The sequence below is a fragment of the Anolis carolinensis genome, chromosome 4 (genome assembly GCF_035594765.1).
Source record: "Anolis carolinensis isolate JA03-04 chromosome 4, rAnoCar3.1.pri, whole genome shotgun sequence".
Classification (NCBI taxonomy): Eukaryota; Metazoa; Chordata; class Lepidosauria; order Squamata; family Dactyloidae; genus Anolis; species Anolis carolinensis.
Window position 1 is genome coordinate 185,950,606 of NC_085844.1, and position 27,117 is coordinate 185,977,722.

At 47.1% G+C, this 27,117-nt stretch overlaps 1 protein-coding gene across 11 annotated transcripts in view; it reads right to left on the minus strand.

Annotated features, from left to right (window-relative positions):
- Positions 1 to 27,117, minus strand: part of st3gal3 (ST3 beta-galactoside alpha-2,3-sialyltransferase 3) — a 303,637-nt gene that overhangs the window by 42,061 nt on the left and 234,459 nt on the right. For all 11 annotated transcript variants that reach the window (XM_003220200.4, XM_003220201.4, XM_062979659.1 and 8 more), the window contains one exon: positions 1,769 to 1,915. In XM_003220200.4, coding sequence (XP_003220248.1) covers positions 1,769 to 1,915 — 147 coding nt within the window. The remainder of the gene's footprint in view (positions 1 to 1,768; positions 1,916 to 27,117) is intronic.

A 27,117-nucleotide genomic window follows, 5' to 3' on the forward strand; every position in this document is an offset into this window, starting at 1 on the left:
AAGCTGATATGGTCTGGGAGTTCTTCCTCTCTCCACAAAGAGAAATCCAGGAATGTGAAATGGAAGGGAAGCTGTTGTTTATAAGGAAAGAGATCTATTGTAACAGCAAAAAAGTAGAGCCAGAAACATTTAAGCACAGTTTCCCATATTACGTTGCCCTTCAGAGTTTTCTTCTCTCTCAGTTCCACATAAGAGTGATACTTAGGTTGGCAGCCTTTTGCTGAATTTTTTTTAAAAACCCAGTATATAGTATTTTATTCTACAAATTAGTGAGCTATTCTTTAAACTGGAATCAAATAAAACAACTACCAACAAATAGCCATTTTCTTTCAAACAACAAGATGTAGTATCATCAGAGATATAACATTTCTAGATTTTTTGAAGCAGGCATGTAGCCGGGGGGGGGGGGGGGCTTGAGGGGCTTCAGCCCTCCCCCCCCCTGAAATTCTCAGAGTGGTCTGCGAGAAGGCCTTACATTTATTATTTAAACTGTTATGTTTATTCATATCATGATCTGATCACCTTGCTCAATATATCCCATATGCACGGGGGTATTGGGATAACGATACAAAAGGTTTGCTAGAGTAGATCCTCTCCCACCCAGACTCAGCCCCCCCCCCCCCCAAGCAAAATCCCAGCACCCCCCGAATCAAAATCCTGGCTACGGGCCTGTTTTGAAGTCATGAGGAAGGGGATTTTTTTCAGAGAAAAGGGCAATTTTCAAGAACAATGAGAAATGTAATATTATTGTCATTTATAGGCTGAAGGTCACTTTGTTACTTTATGAACACAAAATATTACCTTTTATACACAAGCTTATACCATATAAAATTATTGTGTTTGATATAATGAAGTTACAGAGTATTCAAAATATAATTACAAATTGAGCTTAATTTTTAATTATTATTTTTTCTGTTACAAATGGAGATACAAGATCTTGAACTGGAAATAATGCCTAAACTATAAGGAACCTTTTTTAGTTTTGCATTGTAATGAGCAGGCAACACACTAAATTAAAAACAGTAGAATCACAATCACTTGTTTTTTTAAAAAAAAAGAAATAAAATTATTTGCCTTCAGTTGTTCCTCAAAGTGTGAAATAGTATATAAAACTCCCTCAATTCCAATAAGATATTAGAAAAAGAAACCATTACCAGGAATTGGGATGACACAGTACATAGTCTTAAATGAAGGTCTTTCTATGCTGTTTTTCCAAATTTATTGTGTGATAGATGTGAATATGCCTTTAACTGCTTATTCATCATTTTGTAAAATAAAGTATTACAGAATCATTTTTGCAGTTTTTTATAGGGAGAAAGACTTCAGGTGAAAAGATCAGGTAAAGGAGATCTTTATTACTCTTATTTTTTTTCTTTTTGTCTTTACATTTCTAACTACCATGTATGTGTTATTACATCTGAATACATATAGAACACATTATCAGGTCTGACCTGTTGATTTAAAGACTCTGAAACATCACAATTTGTTTTCATTCCCTCTTTGTGATGTCTATTTTTCTCATTTTTGAGTGTCCTGCTAATTTCTATCAGCATTCTCATCTAACATTTTGCACCCGTACGTCAGGCATTAACCAAAATATAGAAGTAATGATGTTTCCGTCCAGTGGAAACTACAAAGAGAATTGAGTGGCTGGGCATTTGGTAAAGTAATGATGGTAACAGAGCAACTTCAGGTTTTATTCTTTATCAGCAAGCAACACACAGGAAAGCAAGAGCCATATTACAGGTAAACTGTCCAGCACACTTACCCCTCTACCCATCAGACCATTGTTAAAAGGAAGGCCAATAAAGCTGAAAGCTGCCTCTTGGATGAAATATGGATTCAGGATACGAATTTCATGGGGCTCTCTTGGAACATGGGTTGCCACAGACTTCCAAAAGCCATCAGAGGCACTCTGTACAAATGGAAAGATGGTTAGATTACACAAATGCTACAAGAATATTTCACTCCTGAAACCACCAGCATTAAAAAAGAAATTGGTGTTGAGGTAGCTATATCTAGCTTATGGCAACTCCAAGGCAAACTTATCATGGGGTCTTCCTGGCAAGACTTCTTTAGAAGGGATTTGCAATTGACTTCCTTTGTTACAAAGAGACTGTGACTTATTGAATAGGTTTTCATGGCCAAGCGATCATTCAAAACGTGCTCTCCCAGGGTTCCAATCTAACACTCAAACCACAATACCATTCTGACTCTGAGGGAATTATACACTAGGAACTGACTCTAGGTGCTAACAAGGTATGGGCAGGTAACAAAACAGGCCTGAATTATGAGATCCCAGCTCTTTAGCCTGGGTCATTGAAACACATTCCATCCATACTTTATTTTCAGCCATCCTTGTGAAGTTACATCTGATTTACAATCCAAAACAAATAACTCTTGTTCTAGAAAATGCGCATACACGGTGAAAAGGAAATAACAAGAAAGAGAGAGAGAGAACATTCACACACTGTTAAAATTTTGGAGGAACGCTTCATATTTGGAAAGCTGGGACACAGTGTGAAAATAAAAGAGAGTGCACATCAGAAAGAAGAAATAGTATTTAAACACACTATGCCCCAAATTGGACGTTTGACTAACTATTCCCACAGCTAGTATCCGAGCTTCAAATATGTCTGGGTAGTAATGCTAGGGCATGCCCTACAGTAGGAACACAACCCTATAGGGAGATGATCTGTATAAAGGGGAATTGCGTAGAAGAACTAATGAAATATGCCCAGAGTCATTTCAAACTCCACCATTTGACTTTTGCTTTCTCAAAGCAATGAGTGAAATTAAACTTTAAACTGCACATGGAAGGAGAAAGCAGCTCCAGCCTTTCTGCTCTCTAGACTGACCACCAGATTTGTTATATATTTGACTTGTTCTCAAAGCAAGCCATAGACAACTTGCCCTTTGCACCTAAGGACTGTAGGAAAAATGAAATGTCTGTAGAATGAAACACCTCATAAATTCAAGGAAGGGAGCGCCCTGACAGATGAGGAAACTGGGCTTTTGGCTCATGTCTAAAATGGATTAAGTATCTTTATTTACTGTAGCTTGGTCCTTGCTTCTCATGGCACCCTTGGGAAAACCAGCTATTTGATGTAAAACCCACAGCTGAAGAACGATTAGGGGAGACAAATCAAGCAGTTTTAATTACAGACTGCCTGCTATGGCACTGATTCCCTGCAATATCAAACCCAATTCTTTAAGTATTGTTTTGAGAAGTACTAAACTCCTATTCTGAATGGAAAGAAATTACAGAGATGTGATAACAAAAATCTATAGAGAAAACTCCTTCTCTTCCAGGTAAACATAATCTGCAGGGAGCAAGATAACAATTATGACTCATTATTACCAAAACCTGCCTATAATAGTGCTAGAAGCCTATGTTAATATCTCAATGTTATGCAAAGGCTACTCTAAAAAACTGTGAATAATTATATCAAAATGTTTGATAATATGTAGAAATGTAGTGTAGTAATCCAAGTCGCTTATATTAATGGAAGAGGAATTCTCACTCCAACCATCCTACCCCTATGCATTTTCCCCATTTTCCTCCGCTTGGCTTTTACTTCTTCCCTTTTGTCCTCCGAGTCCCTCACTTGTCTGCTACCAGAGTGAACAGTTATGCCGCAAATGTTGAAAATGTCTATGGAAAAAGCATGGGAGAGTCGTATTATGCCTGAAGCATTTATTTTCTCTCTTTGCTCTCCTTGTCCATGTTTTTATATATTTTAACATGCACACAGTGAGTGTATATGCTTGTGTTTACATGTACGCTTGTGTAGAGAAGGAAAGGCATTATTGCAGTAGCAAGTCTTGTTGCAGTAGACATGTGGCGGATGGACAGGGACAGACAGACACCCCTGCAATTTCCTGTAGGAAAATATTAAGTAGAAAATGTTTTGTATGTTTGAAGACAAAGCATTAATTTAGGAAGGTGGGAAAACTAGAAATATTCAATATGAAGGTTTGTGCACATATATGTGTATGATGTTTTAATTACTTTGTAGTTTTTAAGAATAAGTAAGTATAGCTACTAAATCTTATTTAAAATGTATTTCACAACCTTTCCTGATGGGATGATGCTGGCCAATTCCACAATGGTGCAGATATATCAGATATATATATTTTCCTTTCCTTGCCTAGTTTATCCATGCCACACAGCCTCTGAGGATGCCTGCCATAGATGTGGGCGAAACGTCAGGAGATAATACTTCTGGAACATGGCCACACAGCCCGAAAGACATACAACAAAACTTTAACCAACTGAAAGAACTGCTAAAGCTTTATTTTTATGTGTAGAAGTCTATGCCTTTTTCCTGAAAATCTCAAAAGAAAAGGGGGGGAAATCCAGACATTCTGCATTATTTCCATTGGGAGCAAAGAAAAGTTTTTAGAATACCAAGTTGTCAAGGTTTATCTCAACTGCTTTGTCTTGCTGCCAGCAACATCTGCATGCAAACGAGAGCCAGTGTGTGACAGGGCAGCAATGTGTCTGAAAAAAAACTTCTTAACATTATACTGACTTATGTGAGTTATTACTATAAACACAGGTTAGTTTCCACTCCAGATCAACTGAGAAAGGGAGCAAGATAACATATACTGACCTCTGCATTCCAGGGCAGAAAGCCCCGGTGATTAGCAGCTATCCACCTACATTAAGACTGAGCCAAAAGGTAATGAAAACCAGTTAATGGTACTGAGCAGTGCAAAAGATATAAGTAAAAAACATTGCTGCCGCTATCACCACCAACTTTGGTCTTTTTCAGCTATTTCATAGCCTCCTTGGAAAACTGTTTATTTGCTTTTCACTCTTCCCATAACAGAAACAAGCCAAACTAGCTGTGATTTTATTTGCTAGCATTTAGATACTAGACATGCCATCACATTAGGTCTAGTGTCTAGTGTCATGCGGTGTTATTTGTGAACAACAACCTATCCGACTCAAAAAGTCAGAAGCAGCAGCTTGGGGAATAAGAGAGGAGTAGTTGGGGCAGAGCTAACATGCCACTACCACTTGAAACACTGGTACTAGCCAGAATCTATTCTCCAAAAGGTGAATACAGTATGGCCCCCATTCCAAAAGGAATACTGTACTTCCTGAACTGTCAAGGACAGAACGCCACAAGGTTCAAGATAACAGAGTTTATTTAATTACAGAACTCAAAAATGCCCGTAAAACACAAAGGCCAGGCAATTTTAGCCTTTAGGAGCAAAAAAGGGACAAGGAAAAAACGTACAAAAGATAAACCGGATTAAACCGAAGTTTAATCCGGGTAAAAACAAACTGCTTGCTTCAGCCTGAGGGTAAACAAAACAAAAGCCGAGGAACAAGAGATACAAAAGAATGCAACTAATTGGCAGCAGATTCCTCTCTGCTGCCAACACTGTGCTTAGAGGAACTTGCGTCGCTCCCACACACACACAGCAGACAGGATTTCCAACACGAACAGATCAGCCAAGGATTGTAGCAGAAGAGTAGACCCAGTTCCTTTCCGTGGTTCAAAGCCAGAAGTAGACGTTTGTAGTTTCCAAGTCCAGAAGGGGGAAGGCAAGCCGTGGTCAGTTCAATCCGAGTTTTCAAAGCAGGAGATGGCGTCCGTCAAGAAGACGACGGAAGGTCAAGCTAATAAGAGTAAGCACAGGTTTGCACAAACAAATGCCCACACAATTCCTCCCGCCGTCTGACCCTGAATTCCAAACAACTTACGTCTCAGCACAGGAAAACACACCAGTCTTCAGGAAAGCGTCCCACACAGATCCCAAGCGTTCGTCCAGATTACCTTGCCCAACGCAATTTGCAATTGCTCCCAAGCCCCATTTTATGCCAGTTACAAATCCTCATCACTGTCAGCTGTCCTCCTTAACCCGGGCGTTTCCTCATCACTTTCCTCATCAGAGCTGGAACACCTCTGACTACGCCCCACAGCATCTCCAGCTGTGGATCCCGTCCCATCCCTCCAGCTAAGCCATGGGTCTAATCCTGAAAGTCCCCATTCATCTTCTATCCCATCATGACCAGTGGCACCCAATTCCTCCCTTACCCGAGTCCAATCCATCTCATCCTCCTCCGAGCTAACCAGCCCCTCCTCCATTCTCTCCGTAAACCCCTCAAAAGACTCTTCGTCAGATGGTGCTGCAAAAATGTCTCGCAGTCTTTTTCTTTCTCGCTCCTCGAGAGTATCTGACTCTCGAGGAGTCTTACGCCCACGTCTGTCAGTAACAGAGCCATGAGGCTCAATCATAACACTATCCCCTCTCACAAAGGCCTCCTCCCCCGATGGCGGAGAAGTGGCAGTAATACCCTCCGCTATAGCACCACGACGACTAGAGGTATCTAGTTTCAACAGCGAACGATGAAAGACTGGATGGACCTTTAAACTAGACGGTAAACGCAAACGAAACGCAACGGAAGAAATCTTTTTAACGATAGGAAAGGGACCCAAATACCGAGGCGCAAACTTCCCCCCAGCCTGTTTAATATGTTTGGAAGATAACCACACCAAATCCCCTTCTTCCAACTCCTCCCCTGCCTGCCTGTGGCGGTCAGCCTGAGTCTTTTGCGTTGCCTTAGCTTCCAACAGTAAGCGACGGGCAACATCATGCAATGCAGCCATTTCCGAAGAGCGGTACACAGGGTCCGAAGAGACCACATTGGTCGACGGCGCCACACCTCCCCGTGGGTGAAAACCATAAGTTAGCTCAAATGGCGTATGCTGACTAGACGCGTGCACCGCATTGTTGTAAGCGAACTCAGCCACCGGTAACCACTTCACCCAAGCCGTGGGTTGATCCAAGCAAAAACAACGCAAGTACTGCTCTAAGAGCCCATTAACCCGTTCAGACTGTCCATCCGTTTGTGGATGAAAAGCTGAAGAAACGTTTAATTTAGTCCCTAAGCACTCATGGAAGTGTTTCCAAAAGCGTGACACAAATTGCGGAGCCCTATCTGAAATAATCACCTCGGGTGCTCCGTGCAAACGATAGATGTGCTTAGTAAATAGTAAGGCCAACGTAGGGGCCGCCGGAATGGTTGAACAAGGAATAAAATGAGCCAGTTTGCTAAATAAATCCACCACCACCCAAATACAAGTATAACCCCCAGACTTAGGTAAATCCGAAATAAAATCCATGGAAATGATTTGCCATGGCCTCTCTGGAACAGGTAGAGACGACAACAACCCTCTAGGGCGCCCACCAGGCGTCTTACTCTGCTGGCAAACAGCGCAGCTGTCACAAAAGCGCAAAATGTCTTGCCGCATCTTTGGCCACCAGTAGCTCCTGGTGATAAGCTGTACGGTCTTGAACCTGCCAAAGTGCCCAGCCATGGGTTCGTCATGGTGGGCTCTAATCACCTCCAACCTGAGGGCCCCCACTGGTACGTAAACCTGCCCCCTGCGTACCAATACTCCGTCTTGATCCTGTAGATGCGGCAGTATTGTACGGTTACCTGCTGATAGCAACATCAGTTGTTCCTGAGTCTACACATCATCCCTCTGAGCCTCAAGGATCTGGTCATGTAACCCGAGCTCATTATCTACAACACATAGAGAGGCAGTAGGCAAGATGGTCTGACATACTACCTGCTCATTGGTCTTAAACTCCGGCTTGCGGGATAAAGCATCGGCCCGCAAGTTTGCCTTCCCCTCCACGAACTGCACCTTGAAGTTAAACCTGGAGAAAAACAAAGCCCATCGGATTTGACGCTGGTTTAACTTCTTTGCTGTTTGCAAGTGCTCTAAGTTCTTGTGATCAGATCTGACCACGATCTGGTGCCGTGCCCCTTCAAGCCAGTGCCGCCACACCTCAAACGCCACCTTAATCGCCAACAACTCCTTCTCCCATATGGTATAGTTCTGCTCGAAGGGTGTTAGTTGCCGCGAGTAAAATCCACAGGGACGCAAGGTCCCTGAGGAATCCTTCTGAGACAATACAGCCCCCAACGCGTAGCTAGAAGCGTCCGCTTCTACCACGAACGGTTTGTCAACATCAGGATGTGTTAGTATGTTATCCGATTGAAAACTAGACTTAAGTTGTAGAAACGCATCGTGAGCTTCCCGCCCCCACACAAATGGCTGTTTCTTACGCAGGAGCTGCGTCAAAGGTACCGTGAGCTTTGCAAAGTTCGGAATAAACTCCCGGTAGTAGTTAGCGAAACCTAAGAACCTTTGTACATCCTTCTTAGTCTTAAGCTCCTGCCATGAGTTGACGGTGTCAACCTTATGTGGGTCCATTTTAAGTTCCCTACCTGACACTACATGACCTAGGAACTCCACTTCAGGCACATGAAAGACGCACTTGGAAGCCTTGGCGAAAAGCCCATTAGCCCGCAGACGGTGCAGAACCTGCTTGACATGTTGACGATGTTCTTTCTCGTCCTTAGAAAAAATCAAGATATCATCCAAATAAATCACTAAAAATTGGTCAATTAGGTCCCTGAACACATCGTTCATGAACCTCTGGAAGACCGCGGGAGCATTGCAAAGTCCGAAAGGCATGACTCGGAACTCGTGGCATCCGAAACACGTGTTAAATGCCGTCTTCCATTCATCCCCTTCCCGTATACGGATTAAGTTATATGCCCCCCGCAGGTCAAGCTTGGTAAAGACCTTAGCCCCTTGCACCCTTGATAATAGTTCCGAGATTAAAGGTAGCGGGTACCTGTCCCGAATGGTGTATTTGTTTAGGATCCGATAGTCGCAGACCAGCCTAAGTTCCCCAGTCTTTTTGGCTACAAAAAATACTGGTGCCGCAGTTGGTGAACTAGATGGGCGAATAAACCCCTTGGCTAAATTTTCATCTAGAAACTCCCGCAAAGCCTGCCTTTCCGGTACAGTCAAGGCATACAGCCTTCCTGCTGGCAATTTCGCACCTTCTGCTAACTTGATGGCGCAATCATATGGCCTGTGCGGTGGTAATTTGTCCGCTTCTCTTTTACAAAACACATCAGAGAACTCCCCATACTCAGCAGGCACTCCCTCCATATCAGATTGAGTAACATTCAGAATGCAACCGTCCTGCCTCTTTAAGGTTACTTTACGTGTCGCCCAATCTACGTGTGGATTTACTACAGCTAGCCAATCCATCCCCAGGATCACGTCATATCTAGGCAAGCTCGTAATATCCCACACAAACGTTCCCGTTACTCCCTGCACCTCCCACATTACTGCTGAGGTTTCATGGTTAACCACCCCAGTCTCCAGCAGTCTCCCATCTGCTCCTTCCACCCACACGTCGCATGCTTTGCGCACTCTAGGAATGCCATGCTTCCTAGCAAACTCAATATCTACATAAGAGACCGTAGCCCCTGAGTCCAGCAGTGCCAAAGTAGAAACAAGTTCCCTTCCCCCAACAGATAATGTAATGGGTATGAAAACATGCTTCCTCCCCTCAGTTGACTGCTTGAGGAGCCCTAGTGCGTTGGACTCACGTCGCACTAGGGCTGGCCTTTTCCCGAAAGCTGGGAAGGTTTCACATTACAGGTCTTGGCAAAATGCCCCGCATTCCCACAGTACAAACACAAACCCAGCTGCCTCCTACGGCTCTTTTCCTCTGTAGACAGCTTTTTAAAGACCCCAAGCTCCATAGGCTCTTCCCCCATCACCACAGGTGCCCTGGTAATTTGCATGGGTGGCGCACACATTGCTTTCGAGTGTCTACGAGCCTCGAACCTTGCGTCTAAACGCAGCACCTTAGCTACTAAGGCATCCCAATTTTCAGCCGGCTCCAAGCGTGCTAATTCATCCTGGAGCATATCACTTAACCCGGCAGTAAATAAAAGCATGAATGCATTTTCCCCCCAATCCAGCTGGTGGCGATACAGGTTAAACTTATTTAAGTAATCCAAAACAGTCCCCTTTCCCTGTTTCAACCGATACAGAGCCCACCCAGCATTCTCCGTGCGGAGAGGATCCCCAAAAGTGTCAATTAATAACTTTTTGAAATTATCCAAATTGTCTTTGACTGGGTCATTTCCCAAAATTAAATTAGTGGCCCATTGTCCTGCGGGACCGGTCAACAAACTCAAAATAAATGCCACCTTGCTAGTGTCTGTAGGAAAAGCATGAGCACTGAGCTGGGAAAAATAAAGCTCCACTTGTGCCAAAAAGGTTAGCAACTTGCACCTGGTCCCATCAAAGCGTTCAGGAGTCAAAACATGTCCTTTCACAGCATGAGCAGCTTGGCTAACGGTAAAAGCCGTTTGTAATTGGTCAAATTTGGCTCTTAACTCTTCCATCGTCTTCCTGACGGGTTTATTGCTGCAATAAACTTTTTATGGCGTTGGGCAATCTGTCAAGGACAGAACGCCACAAGGTTCAAGATAACAGAGTTTATTTAATTACAGAACTCAAAAATGCCCGTAAAACACAAGGGCCAGGCAATTTTAGCCTTTAGGAGCAAAAAAGGGACAAGGAAAAAACGTACAAAAGATAAACCGGATTAAACCGAAGTTTAATCCGGGTAAAAACAAACTGCTTGCTTCAGCCTGAGGGTAAACAAAACAAAAGCCGAGGAACAAGAGATACAAAAGAATGCAACTAATTGGCAGCAGATTCCTCTCTGCTGCCAACACTGTGCTTAGAGGAACTTGCGTCGCTCCCACACACACACAGCAGACAGGATTTCCAACACGAACAGATCAGCCAAGGATTGTAGCAGAAGAGTAGACCCAGTTCCTTTCCGTGGTTCAAAGCCAGAAGTAGACGTTTGTAGTTTCCAAGTCCAGAAGGGGGAAGGCAAGCCGTGGTCAGTTCAATCCGAGTTTTCAAAGCAGGAGATGGCGTCCGTCAAGAAGACGACGGAAGGTCAAGCTAATAAGAGTAAGCACAGGTTTGCACAAACAAATGCCCACACAATTCCTCCCGCCGTCTGACCCTGAATTCCAAACAACTTACGTCTCAGCACAGGAAAACACACCAGTCTTCAGGAAAGCGTCCCACACAGATCCCAAGCGTTCGTCCAGATTACCTTGCCCAACGCAATTTGCAATTGCTCCCAAGCCCCATTTTATGCCAGTTACAAATCCTCATCACTGTCAGCTGTCCTCCTTAACCCGGGCGTTTCCTCATCACTTTCCTCATCAGAGCTGGAACACCTCTGACTACGCCCCACAGCATCTCCAGCTGTGGATCCCGTCCCATCCCTCCAGCTAAGCCATGGGTCTAATCCTGAAAGTCCCCATTCATCTTCTATCCCATCATGACCAGTGGCACCCAATTCCTCCCTTACCCGAGTCCAATCCATCTCATCCTCCTCCGAGCTAACCAGCCCCTCCTCCATTCTCTCCGTAAACCCCTCAAAAGACTCTTCGTCAGATGGTGCTGCAAAAATGTCTCGCAGTCTTTTTCTTTCTCGCTCCTCGAGAGTATCTGACTCTCGAGGAGTCTTACGCCCACGTCTGTCAGTGACAGAGCCATGAGGCTCAATCATAACATGAACTTTGTGTAGATACTAGAAACCGCAGATAATAGCAAACACGTTTATTTTCAATGGGATGAACAACAAAAGTATTTTGTGAAGACAGTTCCATGGATATGGGGTCATACTGTATTTATACCATCTAAGTATTTCCTCCCAAGAACAGTTCTGTCCTCCTAGAAAGGTTAGGTTTGAAACAGAAGTATTTGGTGCACTATTTGAAAATCATTCACCTTCTGATACCCACAGAAATGTGCACCATACAAATATACTTGTACAGCTGGATGAAAACAGTACTGTGGGATAATTTAGGAATCATAAAAATGGCAGGCAGAAAAGATAATGGGTATACATTGGCAATTCAAAATCCTGGAATGGAAATTATAACATTTTAAAGCATTAGAAATGTCAAATTCTGAAACAGCCTATTTATGCCAGTGTTGGTTCCAAAAGAAAGTGTAATACAGTTAGGGGGCTTAATTTAATTTCGTTTTCATATATTCAGTGGAAGTCACTGTCCTCCCACATTGGGATTTCTCCGCTTCTGGGTCAAAAAGCTAAGTTCTAGAAAGGAATAACCTTATTTAATCCATTATTTCTTAATGGCGATAACGGGTGGGATTTTTTTTCCCTGACTCAAATTGTCATATTTGGTTTCAGGAAAAAAAACTTCACTCACAACAGATTATCTCACCACTCTGAAAGACTGGGGACTACGGGAAGCAGCTTGACTGTTTTACATAGCTATTACCTATCAGAGAATGTTGCCTATGTTGAACAATGTTTAGTCTTCCACATATTTGGAATTCACTTGGGTTTGAAAAGGATCAGCCTACCACAAGAGAGTGGATATGGATAATGTTCTCATCTACCTTATTCCTATTAATCTGGAACTACCAACATTACCTAAACATGCTGGCACAGTGGATGCCTTGTGAACACATGCATCCTGTTCCTTGTTTATGGGTTCCAAAAAGGAAGCTTTGTGGTTTTGTTCTACAGCTCAGTGTTTCTCAGCTACAGATATCAGTTCCGCCACTACGCAACCACAGGCAGGCAGCTACATAACTGCTAACCCCTGGAGGCTTTAGTTAGTGGCTAAGGATAAGCTTATCTCTCAGTTATTGCTTTCTACAGGATAGCCAATACAATTTCTAATAGTCTGATTAGAGACAGCTGTTCAGAGAGAGTTCTAAAACTGTTAATTCCTTTGGGGGAGGGGGGGCTGCTCATCTTTAGACTGTGAGGAGCAGACAGATGAGGCAGTTAACAAATGCCAGGCCCGTTCCAGGAGCCCATTCAGAAGAAGCTAGAGGTGTAGGTTCCATATTTGCATCATAGAATATAGAATAGAATAATAGAGTTGGAAGAGAATACATGCACCATCTCGTCCAACATCCTGCCATGCAGGAAAAACACAATCAAAGTACCCCTGACAGATGGCCATCCAGCCTCATTTTAAAAACTTCCAAGGAAGGAGCATCCACCACACTCTGAGGCAGAGAGTTCCACTGTTTAACATCTCTTACAGTCGGGAAGTTCTTCATAATGTTCAGGTGGAATCTCCTTTACTGTAATTTAAATCCATTGCTCCGAGTCCTAGTCTCCAGGGCAGCAAAAAACAAGCTTGCTCCCTCTTCCTCATGACACCCTTTCACATGCATGACTATCATGTCTCCTCTCAACCTTCTCTTCTGCAGGCTAAACATACCCAGCTCTTTAAGACACTTCTATGGACATCTTCCGGCTTGTAAATATCTCTTTTAAACTGTGGTGCCTAGAATTAGACACAGTATTCCAGGTGAAGCCTAACTAAAGCAGAATAAAGCCAGGTCTGTAAACGGGAAAACATCATTCATCCAGGATCTAATCCTGGAGGAACATGCAGACCTGGCATTTATTACGGAGACCTGGCTGGACGAGTTGGGAGGGGTTAATCTCACACAGCTCTGCCCGCCAGGATATTCCGTACAGCACCAGCCAAGATCTGGAGGGAGGGGAGGTGGGGTCGCAGTGGTCTATAAGGATTCTATCCCCCTGACCAGGTGCCCCGTCCCACAGTCGACCATGTTTGAGTGTGTCCACCTGAGGGTGGGAGACCGAGACAGATTTGGGATTCTGCTAGTGTACCGACCACCCCGCTGCACTACAGTCTCCCTGCCTGAGCTAGCTGAGGTGGTCTCGGGCCTGGCATTGGAGTCCCGGCGGCTCATAGTGCTGGGGGACTTCAATGTCCATGCCGAGACCAACCTCTCAGGTGCGGCTCAGGACTTCATGGCCACCATGGCAACCATGGGGCTGTCCCAACTGGTATCTGGTCCCACCCACAGTGCGGGGCACACACTGGACCTGGTATTCTGTCAGGGATGGGAGGAAGGTGGCGGTGTGGAGGAGCTCACCATCGCTCCTTTGCCATGGACCGACCATCACCTGATCAGGTTTAGACTTACTGCGCCCCCTAACCTCTGCAGGGGTGGTGGACCTAAGATGGTCCGCCCCAGGAGGCTTATGGATCCAGATGGATTCCTGATGGCTCTTGGGGAATTTCCCGCCTCCTCGGCAGGTGATCCTGTTGATGCTCTGGTCTCTCTCTGGAATGGAGAGATGACTAGGGCAATAGACATGATCACTCCGGAGCGTCCCCTCTCGAGTACCCGAGCTAAACCATCTCCTTGGTTCACTGAGGAGCTGGCAGCGATGAAGCGAAAGAAGAGGGGACTAGAGTGTGTGTGGCGTTCGGAGCCGAGCGAGCCAAACCGAACACGGCTATGTTCCTATCTTAGGGCATATGCCCCAGCAATAGATGCTGCAAAGAACGTTTTCCTTGCAGCTAATATTGCGTCTGCAAAGAACCGTCCGGCGGAGCTGTTCCGAGTTTTCAGAGGTTTGTTATATCCCGTCCCTCAAGACGAGATCCCTGACAATTCGGCAGCCCGCTGTGAAGCATTTGCACGGTTCTTTGCGGACAAAGTCGCTTTGATCCGTTCTGACTTTGACGCCATATTAACGGCAATCCCTGAGGATGTAGCAAGAACACCTGCTTGTCCCGTTTTGATGGATTCATTTCAATTGGTTGAGCTTGAGGATGTGGACAAGATCCTTGGAGAGGTGAGACCGACCACATGCATCCTAGACCCCTGCCCATCCTGGCTGGTGAGAGAAGCCAGAGGGGGATTGGCCGAGTGGGTGAAGGTGGTGGTGAATGCCTCCCTTCGGCCGAGTGGGTGAAGGTGGTGGTGAATGCCTCCCTTCGGGAAGGCATATTTCCAGCGAGCCTAAAGACAGCTGTGATCAAACCGCTGTTGAAAAAGCCATCACTGGACCCCACTCAATTCGGAAACTTTCGGCCTATCTCCAATCTCCCCTACTTGGGCAAAGTTATGGAACGTGTGGTTGCCTCGCAACTCCAGGGATTCTTGGTTGACACTGATTTTCTAGATCCGGCACAGTCTGGTTTTAGGCCGGGGCATGGTACCGAGACAGCCTTGGTCACCTTAGTGGATGATCTACGGCAGGAGCTGGACAGGGGGAGTGTGTCCCTGCTGGTTCTGCTGGACCTCACAGCGGCCTTCGATACCGTCGATCACGGTATCCTTCTGGGACGCCTCGCGGGAATGGGACGTGGAGTGGCTCCACTCATTCCTGGAGGGTCGGTCCCAGATGGTGTCACTGGGGGACACTTGCTCGGCCCCACAACCTTTGTTTTGTGGGGTCCCGCAGGGGTCTATATTGTCCCCCATGTTGTTCAACATATACATGAAGCCGCTGGGAGAGATCATCAGGAGTTTCGGGGTGCGGTGTCATCTCTATGCAGATGATGTCCAGCTCTGTCACTCCTTCCCACCTGTCACTAAGGAGGCTGTTCAGGTCCTGAACCGGTGTCTAGCCACTGTGTCGGACTGGATGAGGGCCAACAAATTGAAATTGAATCCAGACAAGACAGAGGTCCTCCTGGTCAGTCGGAAGGCCGAACAGGGTATAGGGTTGCAGCCTGTGCTGGATGGGGTCACACTCCCCCTGAAGGCGCAGGTGCGCAGTCTGGGGGTGATCCTAGACTCATAGTTGAGCCTGGAGCCCAGGCTAGGGGAGCCTTTGCACAATTAAAACTTGTGCGCCAGCTGCGACCGTACCTTGGGAAGCCGGACTTGGCCACGGTGGTCCACGCTCTTGTTACATCCCAACTAGATTACTACAATGCACTCTATGTGGGGCTGCCTTAGAAGACTGTTCGGGACCTTCAACTAGTCCAACGAGAGGCTGCCAGGCTGTTAACTGGAGCAACGTACAGGGAGCGCACCACTCCTCTGCTACGTCAGCTCCACTGGCTGCCGATCTGCTACCGAGCACAATTCAAAGTGCTGGCTTTAGCCTATAAAGCGCTAAACGGTTCCGGCCCAGCTTACCTGTCTGAACGTGTCTCCCGCTATGTCCCATCACGGAATTTGAGATCCTCCGGGGAGGCCCTGCTCTCGGTCCCGCCAGCCTCACAGGTGCGGCTGGCGGGGACGAGGGACAGGGCCTTTTCAGTGGTGGCCCCCCGCCTATGGAACGCCCTCCCAAACGAAATTAGGGAAGCTCCCTCCCTCCTGTCCTTCCAAAAAAGAACAAAAACATGGTTATGGGAGCAGGCATTTGAGCATGAGTAACAGCAGAATTGCAATATGAATATTAGGCTTGCTCAGATAATTCGATTTCCCCGTTACTCGTTACTAATTCGTTACTTTTGTAACTTGTGAAGCAATATACGACCTTGATTGTCCACACGTCTGGATATCGTGGTTTCGAACCGCGACAGGCCGTTTTTCTTATTTCGTCATTTTTTTTTCATTGGGAAAAAAAGGTTTTGCAAATCACCCAAACTTGTGTAAGTGCACTGGGGCAACCTAGCGTGTTGTTTCCAACTTGTGGCCAATCAGAGAGCACGTTTAACCCATAGGAGGGGCTGGTAGTATGTCCTGAATGAAAAGACCGTGCACGGGCGCCTCGTGGCTCATTTCGGCTCGGGATCAGCAGAGAGAGGGTGGGTTGGGAGTGAGATTCCGTAGGCAGGCAAGATTGCTGCGTCACAGCTTCCTTGGCTGAGCTAGAGCTACATATCAGAAGACTGGGAGAAAAGGTTGGGTGGGTGAGGTGGGGTGGGAAACTGTTGGGTGTTTCTGAATTTTTTTTTTCCAAAGGGCCTGTGGCCTTTTTTCCCCACAAGCTTGGCGTTTGCATTTTCCCACCCAGCCTGCAATTTTTCTGCTGCGCCATTGCCTGTTGCGGGCGGGGTGGGCTTTCGTTTTGATGAGGATACTTTTCTTTTTTCAACGCTAGTAGCAAAGTCTGGCAAAAGGGTTTTTGGAAAAAAGGGAGCCTGATTTTGCTTCCTTTCCTTCTCGGCTGCTCAAGTAGGGCTTTTGGTCTGTGCCAGGGCCGCAGTGAATCAAAAGCAAAGTCTGGCAAAAGGGTTGCACGTCCCATCGTCCTTTGTAGAACAACACCTGTTTTGGGAAAAAGGGGAGCCTGATTTTGCTTCCCCCTCTTTCCTTTCCTTCTCGGCTGCTCAAGTAGGGCTTTTGGTCTGTGCCAGGGCCGCAGTGAATCAAAAGCAAAGTCTGGCAAAAGGGTTTCACGTCCCATCGTCCTTTGTAGAACAATACCTGTTTTGGGGAAAAAGGGAGCCTGATTTTGCTTCCCCCTCTTTCCTTTCCTTCTCGGCTGCTCAAGTAGGGCTTTTGGTCTGTGCCAGGGCCGCAGTGAATCAAAAGCAAAGTCTGGCAAAAGGGTTTCACGTCCCATCGTCCTTTGTAGAACAACACCTGTTTTTGGAAAAAAGGGAGCCTGATTTTGCTTCCCCCTCTTTCCTTTCCTTCTCGGCTGCTCAAGTAGGGCTTTTGGTCTGTGCCAGGACCGCAGTGAATCAAAAGCAAAGTCTGGCAAAAGGGTTGCACGTCCCATCGTCCTTTGTAGAACAACACCTGTTTTGGGAAAAAAGGGAGCCTGATTTTGCTTCCTTTCCTTCTCGGCTGCTCAAGTAGGGCTTGCTGCAAATCTCTTTCTCCTATATTAACCCTATCAAGGTCTGGAAAATACAGGTATCCCCTTTTTAATGTATAACAATAAGAACAACTGCAATAGAAGGGTTTGCGACAGTTAGACCCAGAACACATTGCCAATCAAGAAACAACACATCTTTCCCCCCAGTAACACAATACCTTCCTCCCTTCTGTTACCTGAAAACACTCCCGTTATCATGAAGCGTTCAGCTGAATGCGGGTCTGGTGGAGCAAGTCCTGCTAGTGGTCAAGCAACACCCCGGACACTGTGGGGGGCCAAAAAAGTTAGGGTGGAACGTGGAACGATGGGAGTGGGTGGACTTGATGAAGAAGCTGGCTGTTCGACTGCTGAAAGTTCACAGCCCTCCACCCGGAGCCATTTGTCGGTTGGAGCTGAGACAAGTGGACGATCAATGGAACATGCAGGTGTTGCCGTCCTGGAACTACAGGTGGTGGATAGTGAGGATCTTGATAACCCCACCCCTCCACCCGCTTCTGACAGTGAGGAGGAGGTAGAGGAGGTAGTACCATCAAATCATAGTCTTTCTCATGCTGCTGAAAGGGTGCCCACGACTCCTATCTCCCTGGGCATCGGCACAGTGGCTGTGGGGAGGCCAAGGTCATATATTTGGGACCATTTCCATGTCCACACTCAGCGTGCCACTTTGGCAGTTTGTAGACACTGTGGGGCAAATATCAGCAGAGGCAGAGACCTGAGACATCTTGCGACCTCGGGGTTGAGCTCTCACATGAAGCGACACCATCCCTCGATATCGGTAGGAGGGGGAGCTGCAAGCCCTTGCAGTGGCAGCATTAGCACACAAAGTTCTCCTGGTGTAGATGGTGGAAGGCAGACACAGTCCACCTTGGAGGATTGGGGCATGCCTTTAGCCAGGAAGAGAACGGGGGAAACATTACCCACACCCCAGCAGATAACCCAAAGTGTGGGAGAGATGATGGCCCTTGATCACCATCCCTTCCGCCTGGTTGACCAAGAAGGCTTCGTCCGCCTTATGAAACGCCTGTGCCGCCGCTACAAAATCCTCTCCCGTCACACCTTTTCCAGAAAAGTTATTCCCGGATTGTACGAGGGCTGCAAGGAACGCATTATCCAGATGTTGCGGAGCGCCATGGGAGGACACATCCATTTTACCTCTGATATTTGGTCAAGCTTGGGAGGAGGCCATTCCTACCTCTCTCTCACGGCACATTGGTGGGAGAAGGAAGGCAGTATGGATACATCCCATCGTTGGGCACTCCTCGCTTTGGAGGTAGTTGATCGTGATCACAAGGCAGAGACCATCTGCAGCTATCTGGGAAACATGATGGGGGAGTGGATGCGGTGCAGGCCGGAAGAAATGAGGAGGGGCTTCATGGTGACTGACGCTGGTAAAAATATGATCAAAGCGGTTGAAAGTGCAGGGTTTTTGAATGTCACCTGCATGGCCCACTTGCTTCACAATACCGTCAAGGAAGGTTTAAAGAGCCCGGAAGAGCAGCTGGCCAGCACCGCAAACATCGCCCTGCTGATCGAGCGCTGTAGAAAGATCGCGGGCTACTTCCACAGGAGCATCAAGGCAGCCCGGCAGCTGAGAGACAGGCAGAGCCTTGAAGGCCTCCCGCAGCACAAGCTGCTCCAGGACGTCTCTACCCGGTGGAATTCAACCTATAAGATGCCCGAACGCATGGTCGAGCAGCAGAAGGCGGTACACGGCATCTCCCTTACATTGGTTGCGCCTGTTAGCAAGCTTGTTCCAACTAAGCAAGAGTGGGACACCATCTCCCAGCTGGTAGACGTCCTAAAGCCATTCAAACATGCCACAGAGACCCTTTCGGAATCAAAAGCCCTTCTTAGCCAGGCAGTGCCCATGGTCTTGGGGCTAAGGAGGCACCTAGAAAGGCTTGGGGCCAGTCGAACACTGGACTCCCTGGCTGGACCGCTGACACCGCCGGTCCAGGAGGTGGTGAGGAGGTTGTCCTTTGCTGTACGGAAACGCCTAGAGCCACTTCTTTCCAGCAAGGTCCATATGCTGGCGGCCTTGTGTGATCCACAGCTAAAGTACAACGTCTGCCCAAAAGACTTTACCGTATGGAAGGCCCAACTAGTTAACCTTGTGAGGGAGGTCTTTGCTGCCAGGGTGGGGGAAACGGGCACAGCGGCCCCTCTACCAGAAATGCCTGCCACCCCCAGCACTAGCGCTAGTGGCGAGAGTGATAGTCCCGGGGAGCCGGCAGGGGGTTGCCGTAGGGTTACGGATCTCCAGCCGCGACCAGGAAACGCTTTCTTTGCAGAGACGGTGGCCATACTAGCCTGCTCGGAAGATTCCTCTTTGCTGGCTTCTGCTCAAAAGGTAGACTCGGCCGAATGCTCGGTCAACAGGTACTTTGAGGAGCCTCCTGAGATAATTTCTTGTGATCCATTGGCCTATTGGGCTTCATGTGATCACATGTGGCCGGATCTGTCGCACGTTGCCCGCCAGTTTCTCAGCTGTCCGCCCACCAGCGTGCAGAGCAAAAGGGTCTTCAGCCTAGCGGGAGATGTAGTCACGCCCCACCGCAGTTTGCTGGACCCTCAAACAGTTGAGAAACTGGTCTTCCTGAAGGCCAACCTTCCCGTGTTGAATTTCCCCGATTTGGATTTTGACACCGACGCCTCCTAGAACAACAGTTCTCCTCCTTTAAGCAGCTCTGCTTCTGATTAACTTTGGCTATTTCTGTTGGGGGGCGGGGGGGTTGCCCCTTTGGCCTATGTCCAACAACTCTCTCCTCTATCCTACCATGCTTTCCTTCCTCTCTTCCCTTCCGTTCTCGTCTTTACCCTCACACACCGTTGCCCACTTTCGTTTTTGGGTAAATCAATCTCTAGGGGCCGTTCCCTGAGGTTCCTATAGGTTTTGTCTCCTGTAATAATGATTCTGGATGGGAAGAAGGATATTCTGGGGGAACTTAGTCCATAAAAGCCAAGGTAGGAAATGCATCCGCTTTGGGTTCAGAACGGATTACATTCAAATCTCTACCCTTTTTTTGTCCAAAAATATTTCAGGAATGAGCCATGACTGTTAGGTCTTCTCCAGATCCTCGCAGTTCCTGTACAGAAAGAACATTGTTATAATTGATGTGGATCCTTCGGTAAGACATATTTGGTGAAGGAATACGGCAGAGTCTCACTTTACAGAGATAACGGTCCATCAGAACCTTTGTGGCTGTGTCTTGCCGCATTAAGTAGTACACCTCGGCCTTGGCCACCACTTCTCTAAATTTTCATCTTTCACTGTCCCATCGCCTTGAGCGGGTGTGGTCGACGCAGTGGCCGCCGGACGGCCGAATAATGGTCCCCGCGCCCTCTGGCCGCGCACGCGGACGGTGCCGTTTGCCCGTCAGGGCGTGTGCCTTTGCGGCTGCTACTGATGTGTGGGCGCAGGTTCTGTGGCGTGGGAACTGCTTTTTGCTGGTTTGTTGGTAGAACGATAGAAGAGGGTGGAATCACCGCAGAAAGTGGGACACCTCGGCCTTGGCCACCATTTGTCAAAATGGTTGTCTAGTGTCCCATCACCTTGAAAGGCAGTGTACTCGACGCTGTGGCCGCGGGACGGCCGCCTTAGGGTCCCCTAGCCCTCTGGCCGCGCACGCGGACGGTGCCGTTTGCCCGTCAGGGCGTGTGCCTTTGCGGCTGCTATTGATGTGTGGGCGCAGGTTCTGTGGCGTGGGAACTGTTTTTTGCTGGTTTGTTGGTAGAACGATAGAAGAGGGTGGAATCACACCGCAGAAAGCGGGACACCTCGGCCTTCGCCACTTCTCAAAATTGTCTTCTTTCACTGTCCCATCGCCTTGAGAGGCTGTGGTCGACGCTGTCGCCGCGGGACGGCCGCCTTATGGTCCCCTCGCCCTCTGGCCGCGCACGCGGACGGTGCCGTTTGCCCGTCAGGGCGTGTGCCTTTGCGGCTGCTATTGATGTGTGGGCGCAGGTTCTGTGGCGTGGGAACTTCAGTTTGCTGGCTTGTTGGCAGGACGATAGAAGAGGGTGGAATCACACCGCAGAAAGCGGGACACCTCGGCCTTCGCCACTTCTCAAAATTGTCTTCTTTCACTGTCCCATCGCCTTGAGCGGGTGTGGTCGACAGTATGTGATGCTAATCTTCCGCAGACTCATAAGTAGAGAAACAAACCACTCAGAAACTCTGTATTGCTATTAAAAACAATGAGTTATGTCTTCATGGTTTCTTTTGTCTCAACATTTGTGCTATGTTTAAGTTCTTTGGTTTCATTTCTACTCCATTAAAGACAATATCTTTCATTATTTTACTTCCTCAACTTTACTGAAACTGTATACCAACAGAAGTCATTTCCCTCTTTCCAGCTCATCTGCTAGAGAACTTTAATAACACCAGACACACACAAGTCTTCCCTCTATTTCAACTCCATAGAAACATGAACCTAACATCAGAGCCTTAAAACCTTCCTCTTCCAAAAAGCCTTCGAGGACTGTGTGGTGGATCGTTGCCTATTGAAGAATTGGTTGCCAGGCCAAGAGTATTTCGCACTTTATTGATTTTTAACTGTCAAACTACCTCATCTCTGTGAAGTATTCAGCCCTCGGACCAGAGCCGTGTATTTACACCACTGTTTTTTAAGCAGGTAATGCTGTATGCTGACTGTGACAGCAGTTTTATTTTATGTGTTATTGATGCAACATTTTCTTTAATACAGAAGAGTCTCACTAATCCAAGCTAAACGGGCCGGCAGAAGCTTGGATAAGCGAATATCTTGGATTATAAGGACTGATCAAGGAAAAGCCTATTAAACATCAAATTAGGTTATGATTTTACAAATTAAGCACCAAAACTTCATGTTATACAACAAATTTGACAGAAAAAGTAGTTCAATATGCAGTAATGTTATGTTGTAATTGCTGTATTTATGAATTTAGCACCAAAATATCACGATATATTGGAAGCATTGACTCCAAAAATGGCTTGGATTATCCAGAGGCTTGGATAAGCGAGGCTTGGATTAGTGAGACTCTACTGTATATATATATATATTTGGTTTTATTTCTGCCATTGTATTGTTGACAGGCATGCCCCATGGAAGCCGCTCAGAGTCCCTCCGGGAAGATGGGGCGGGGAATAAAAATAAAGATCTTACTGTTGTTAATTATTATTATAATCATTATTGATGTGATGGTGGCCATGACTACCCTGCGGACTGCCAGCTTGCTTGTGTCCATCCGGTAGGGGTGCGGCCAGGGCCGCTGACGGTTTGCTGTCAGGGAGTGTGCCTTTGTGGCATGGGTTGTGGGGTGTTGGCGTGGGGCCGGCCAACGGTGGCCGGCCCCCCTGGTCTGAGGGGCTTGGGCCCACATTTCAATAGCAGACGTAAAGAAAACATGCCCTTCCCCATGGGTTGTGGGATGTTGGCGTGGGGCCGGCCAACGGTGGCCGGCCCCCCTGGTCTGAGGGGCTTGGGCCCACATTTCAATAGCAGACGTAAAGAAAACACGCCCTTCCCCATGGGTTGTGGTGTGTTGGCGTGGGGCCGGCCAACGGTGGCCGGCCCCCTTGGTCTGAGGGGCTTGGGCCCACATTTCAATAGCAGACGTAAAGAAAACACGCCCTTCCCCATGGGTTGTGGGGTGTTGGCGTGGGGCCGGCCAACGGTGGCCGGCCCCCCTGGTCAGAGGGGCTTGGGCCCAAATTTCAATAGCAGACGTGAAGAAAACACGCCCTTCCCCTTGGGTGGTGGGGTGTTGGCGTGGGTAAGATAAGGTCGCTAAAGCAGAAAACTTTGTGGGAGGGCCGGGCCGATCTCTCAGGGATGCATGCCGGCCAACTGTGGCCGGCTCAGGGTGGGGTTTTTGCTGCCTGCGGCTTTTTTTTTTCTTTTCTTTTTGCTGCCTCTTGGCCTACGTGGTCGAGTTTCCCACGATGCACCGCATCTCTCTTCTCTCGCGGCTGTCCATCCGCACATTTTTGGGCAATTTTTCCCAGATCCTTCCTTTGGGGCGGGGTCCTCTGTTTTTCTCTCTCTCTCTCTCTAGGGGATGCATGCCGGCCAACTGTGGCCGGCTCAGGGTGGGGTCTTTGCTGCCTGCGGCTTTTTTCTTTCTTTTCTTTTTGCTGCCTCTCGGCCTACGTGGTCAAGTTTCCCACGATGCACCGCATCTCTCTTCTCTCGTGGCTGTCCCTCCGCACACTTTTGGGCAATTTTTCCCAGATCCTTCCTTTGGGGCGGGGTCCTCTGTTTTTCTCTCTCTCTCTCTCTAGGGGATGCATGCCGGCCAACTGTGGCTGGCCCGGCTCAGCGTGGGGTCTTTGCTGCCTGCGGCTTTTTTCTTTCTTTTCTTTTTGCTGCCTCTCGGCCTACGTGGTCGAGTTTCCCACGATGCACCGCATCTCTCTTCTCTCTCAGCTGTCCTTCCGTTCATATTTGGGCAATTTTTCCCAGATCCTTCCTTTGGGGCGGGGTCCTCTGTTTTCTTCTCTCTCTCTCTCTAGGGGATGCATGCCGGCCAACTGTGGCCGGCTCAGGGTGGGGTCTTTGCTGCCTGCGGCTTTTTTCTTTCTTTTCTTTTCTTTTTGCTGCCTCTCGGCCTACGTGGTCGAGTTTCCCACGATGCACCACATCTCTCTTCTCTCGCGGCTGTCCTTCCACACACGTTTGAGCTATTTTTCCCAGATCCTTCCTTTGGGGCGGGGTCCTCTGTTTTTCTCTCTCTCTCTCTCTAGGGGATGCATGCCGGCCAACTGTGGCCCGCCCGGCTCAGCGTGTGGTCTTTGCTGCCTGCGGCTTTTTTCTTTCTTTTCTTTTTGCTGCCTCTCGGCCTACGTGGTCGAGTTTCCCACGATGCACCGCATCTCTCTTCTCTCGCGGCTGTCCCTCCGCACACTTTTGGGCAATTTTTCCCAGATCCTTCCTTTGGGGCGGGGTCCTCTGTTTTTTTCTCTCTCTCTCTCTAGGGGATGCATGCCGGCCAACTGTGGCCGGCCCGGCTCAGCTTGTGGTCTTTGCTGCCTGCGGCTTTTTTCTTTCTTTTCTTTTCTTTTTGCTGCCTCTCGGCCTACGTGGTCGAGTTTCCCACGATGCACCGCATCTCTCTTCTCTCGCGGCTGTCCTTCCGTTCATATTTGGGCAATTTTTCCCAGATTCTTCCTTTGGGGTGGGGTCCTCTGTTTTTCTCTCTCTCTCTCTCTAGGGGATGCATGCCGGCCAACTGTGGCCGGCGCAGGGTGGGGACTTTGATGCTGAGATAGACATTGGGGTTCGGATCCCCACAGGGATTTTTTCTTTCTGCTTTTTTCTCCATCTTGGACATTGCGGTTCGGACCACCACGTTGATTTTTTCTTTCTTTTTGCTCCAATTTTTCCCACTCCCCCTGCCAGTGCTTTTAATGGATCCAAACCCTCATGTGTATCTCTGCAGCTAAGCCCCCGCCCTACTGCTTTAGGGAAAGGGTCAGGGGTGTGGGATCCATGCCCCCATGTCTATTTCCGCAGTTTAAGCCCACGCCCTGCTGCTTTGGGGAAAGGGGCGGGGGTGGGAGACGGCCCACGGTGGCCGGCTCCCCAGGGGAGTGGGATCCAAGCCCCCTTTTTGCCATCAGGCGATAAATCAAACCAACGTCGCACAAATCTTACATTTCTTGGGAGGGGGAGGGGCTTGACCACTGTGGTATAATGGCCTCCAATATGGATGCCTGGGGAAAGTCATTGCGCATTGTGGCAGGCAGCACAATGTGTCTCTTGGCCAATGGCCCCCAATGCCCTAACATTTTGACAGATTTACGGGCACTGAAACAATGTTACACAAGTAGAAGAAGGACTTTCACAGTGAAGGAACCCCTATTGAACATTTAAAAGCAGGAACAGATTTTTTGCAATTGGTAAATAAAGTTTTTTTATATGAACTATAAAATTGCGCAATAAATCTTAGGAAAGGGCAAACGCTCTGCAATTTAGCGAACAAGCAGGGTGGATTGTGTTCTCCCACTGTACCAAATTTGATCAGTATAGCTGAAAAAATGAGTGCAGGAGAGCCCCCTAACTCCCCCCCCCTTGGGCTGTTTTTGGGCCACTGCGCATGCGCGTCCGCCATTAACGAATTAATTTAGAAAATAACGAATTTTCGTTAATTTCGAATTTTTTGGAGGGCCAAATTCGGAAATGACTTCAGAAACGAAACGCTACCCCCCTCTACTTTTGAAACGAGTTTAGAATCAATTTTTTCGTGGATCGCTCAAGCCTAATGAATATATGACTCATTGACAGACCCCCACCTGGACATGAAAAATGCGCCTGAAATGTATATTTAGATGTATAATTATGCTGTTTTTAATTTATATTTTAATTTTTATTGTAATTTTTAATCTTGGATGACTTTTAATTTGATGTAAACTGTGTTTGTGATGTATATTGTAAGCCGCCCTGAGTCCCTTGATGGGTGAGAAGGGCGGGGTAGAAATGATGTAATAAATAAATAAATAAATAAAAGGGGCACCATGACTTCCGTTGATCTAGACACTATACTCCTTTGATGCAGCCCAAAATCCCATTGGCTTTTTAGCTGCTGCATCACATGGTTGGCTCATGTTCAACTTGTTGTCCATGAAGACCACAAGATCTTTCTCACATGAATTGTTGTCGAGCCCAGCATCACCCATTCTGTATCTTTGCATTTCTGCCTCTAAGTGTAATATCTTACATTTGTCCTTGTTGAAATTCATTTTGTTAATTTTGGCCCAGCTCTCTAATCTGTTAAGGTCATTTTGAATCCTGATCCTGTCCTCTGGAGTATTAGCTATCCCTCCTAATATAGTTTCATCTGCAAACGTGATAAGCATGCCCTCTAAACCTTCATCCAAGTCATTAATAAAGGTGTTGAACAGTATAGGCCCAGGACCGAATCCTACGTCAGTCCACTAGTCACTTCTTTCCAGGATGAAGTGGAACCATTAGAGAGCACCCTTTGAGTTTGGTTACTTAACCAATTAGAGATCCACTTAATAGTAGCATTGCCTAGCCCATATTTGACTAGTTTGTTTGCAAGAAGGTCATCGGGGACTTTGTCAAAAGCCTTACTGAAATCAAGATATGCTACGTTCACAGCATTCCCTGTATTTACAAAGTCTGTAACTTTATCGGAAAAAGAGATAAAATGATCAAACAAATATAAAAGCATATTCATATCTCATCTCTAAAATCAGATCAGTCTCTCTGGGAGATGCTGATGGAAGTTGGTTCAATACAATATCCCATAGCCCAGGAAGATGAAAATCAAACTAGGTAGAGCAATCATTTTTGCAGTATCACAGCCATTTGACCATTCATTATGTAGACATATCCTCTTATATTTTGTTATCCTTTTAATCTTCCATGTTATCTTTGGGGATGACATAACGTTCCCTTTCCTGTACTGATATATGTATGTATAGCTTTGGCATTTGGGCAAATCTACATGGTCAATTCTAATGCTCTAAAATAGGCATGGACAAACTTCAGCCATGCCAAAAGGCTGTTAGGAATTGTGGGAGTTGAAGACCAAAACACCTGGGGGGCCAACGCTTGCCCAAGCCTTCTCTAAAATGTCATCTATGAAAGCTATAAGAACAGAAAATGAGGTTTAGCTAGGCCTCTATAACTGCATAAGAAAGATCAT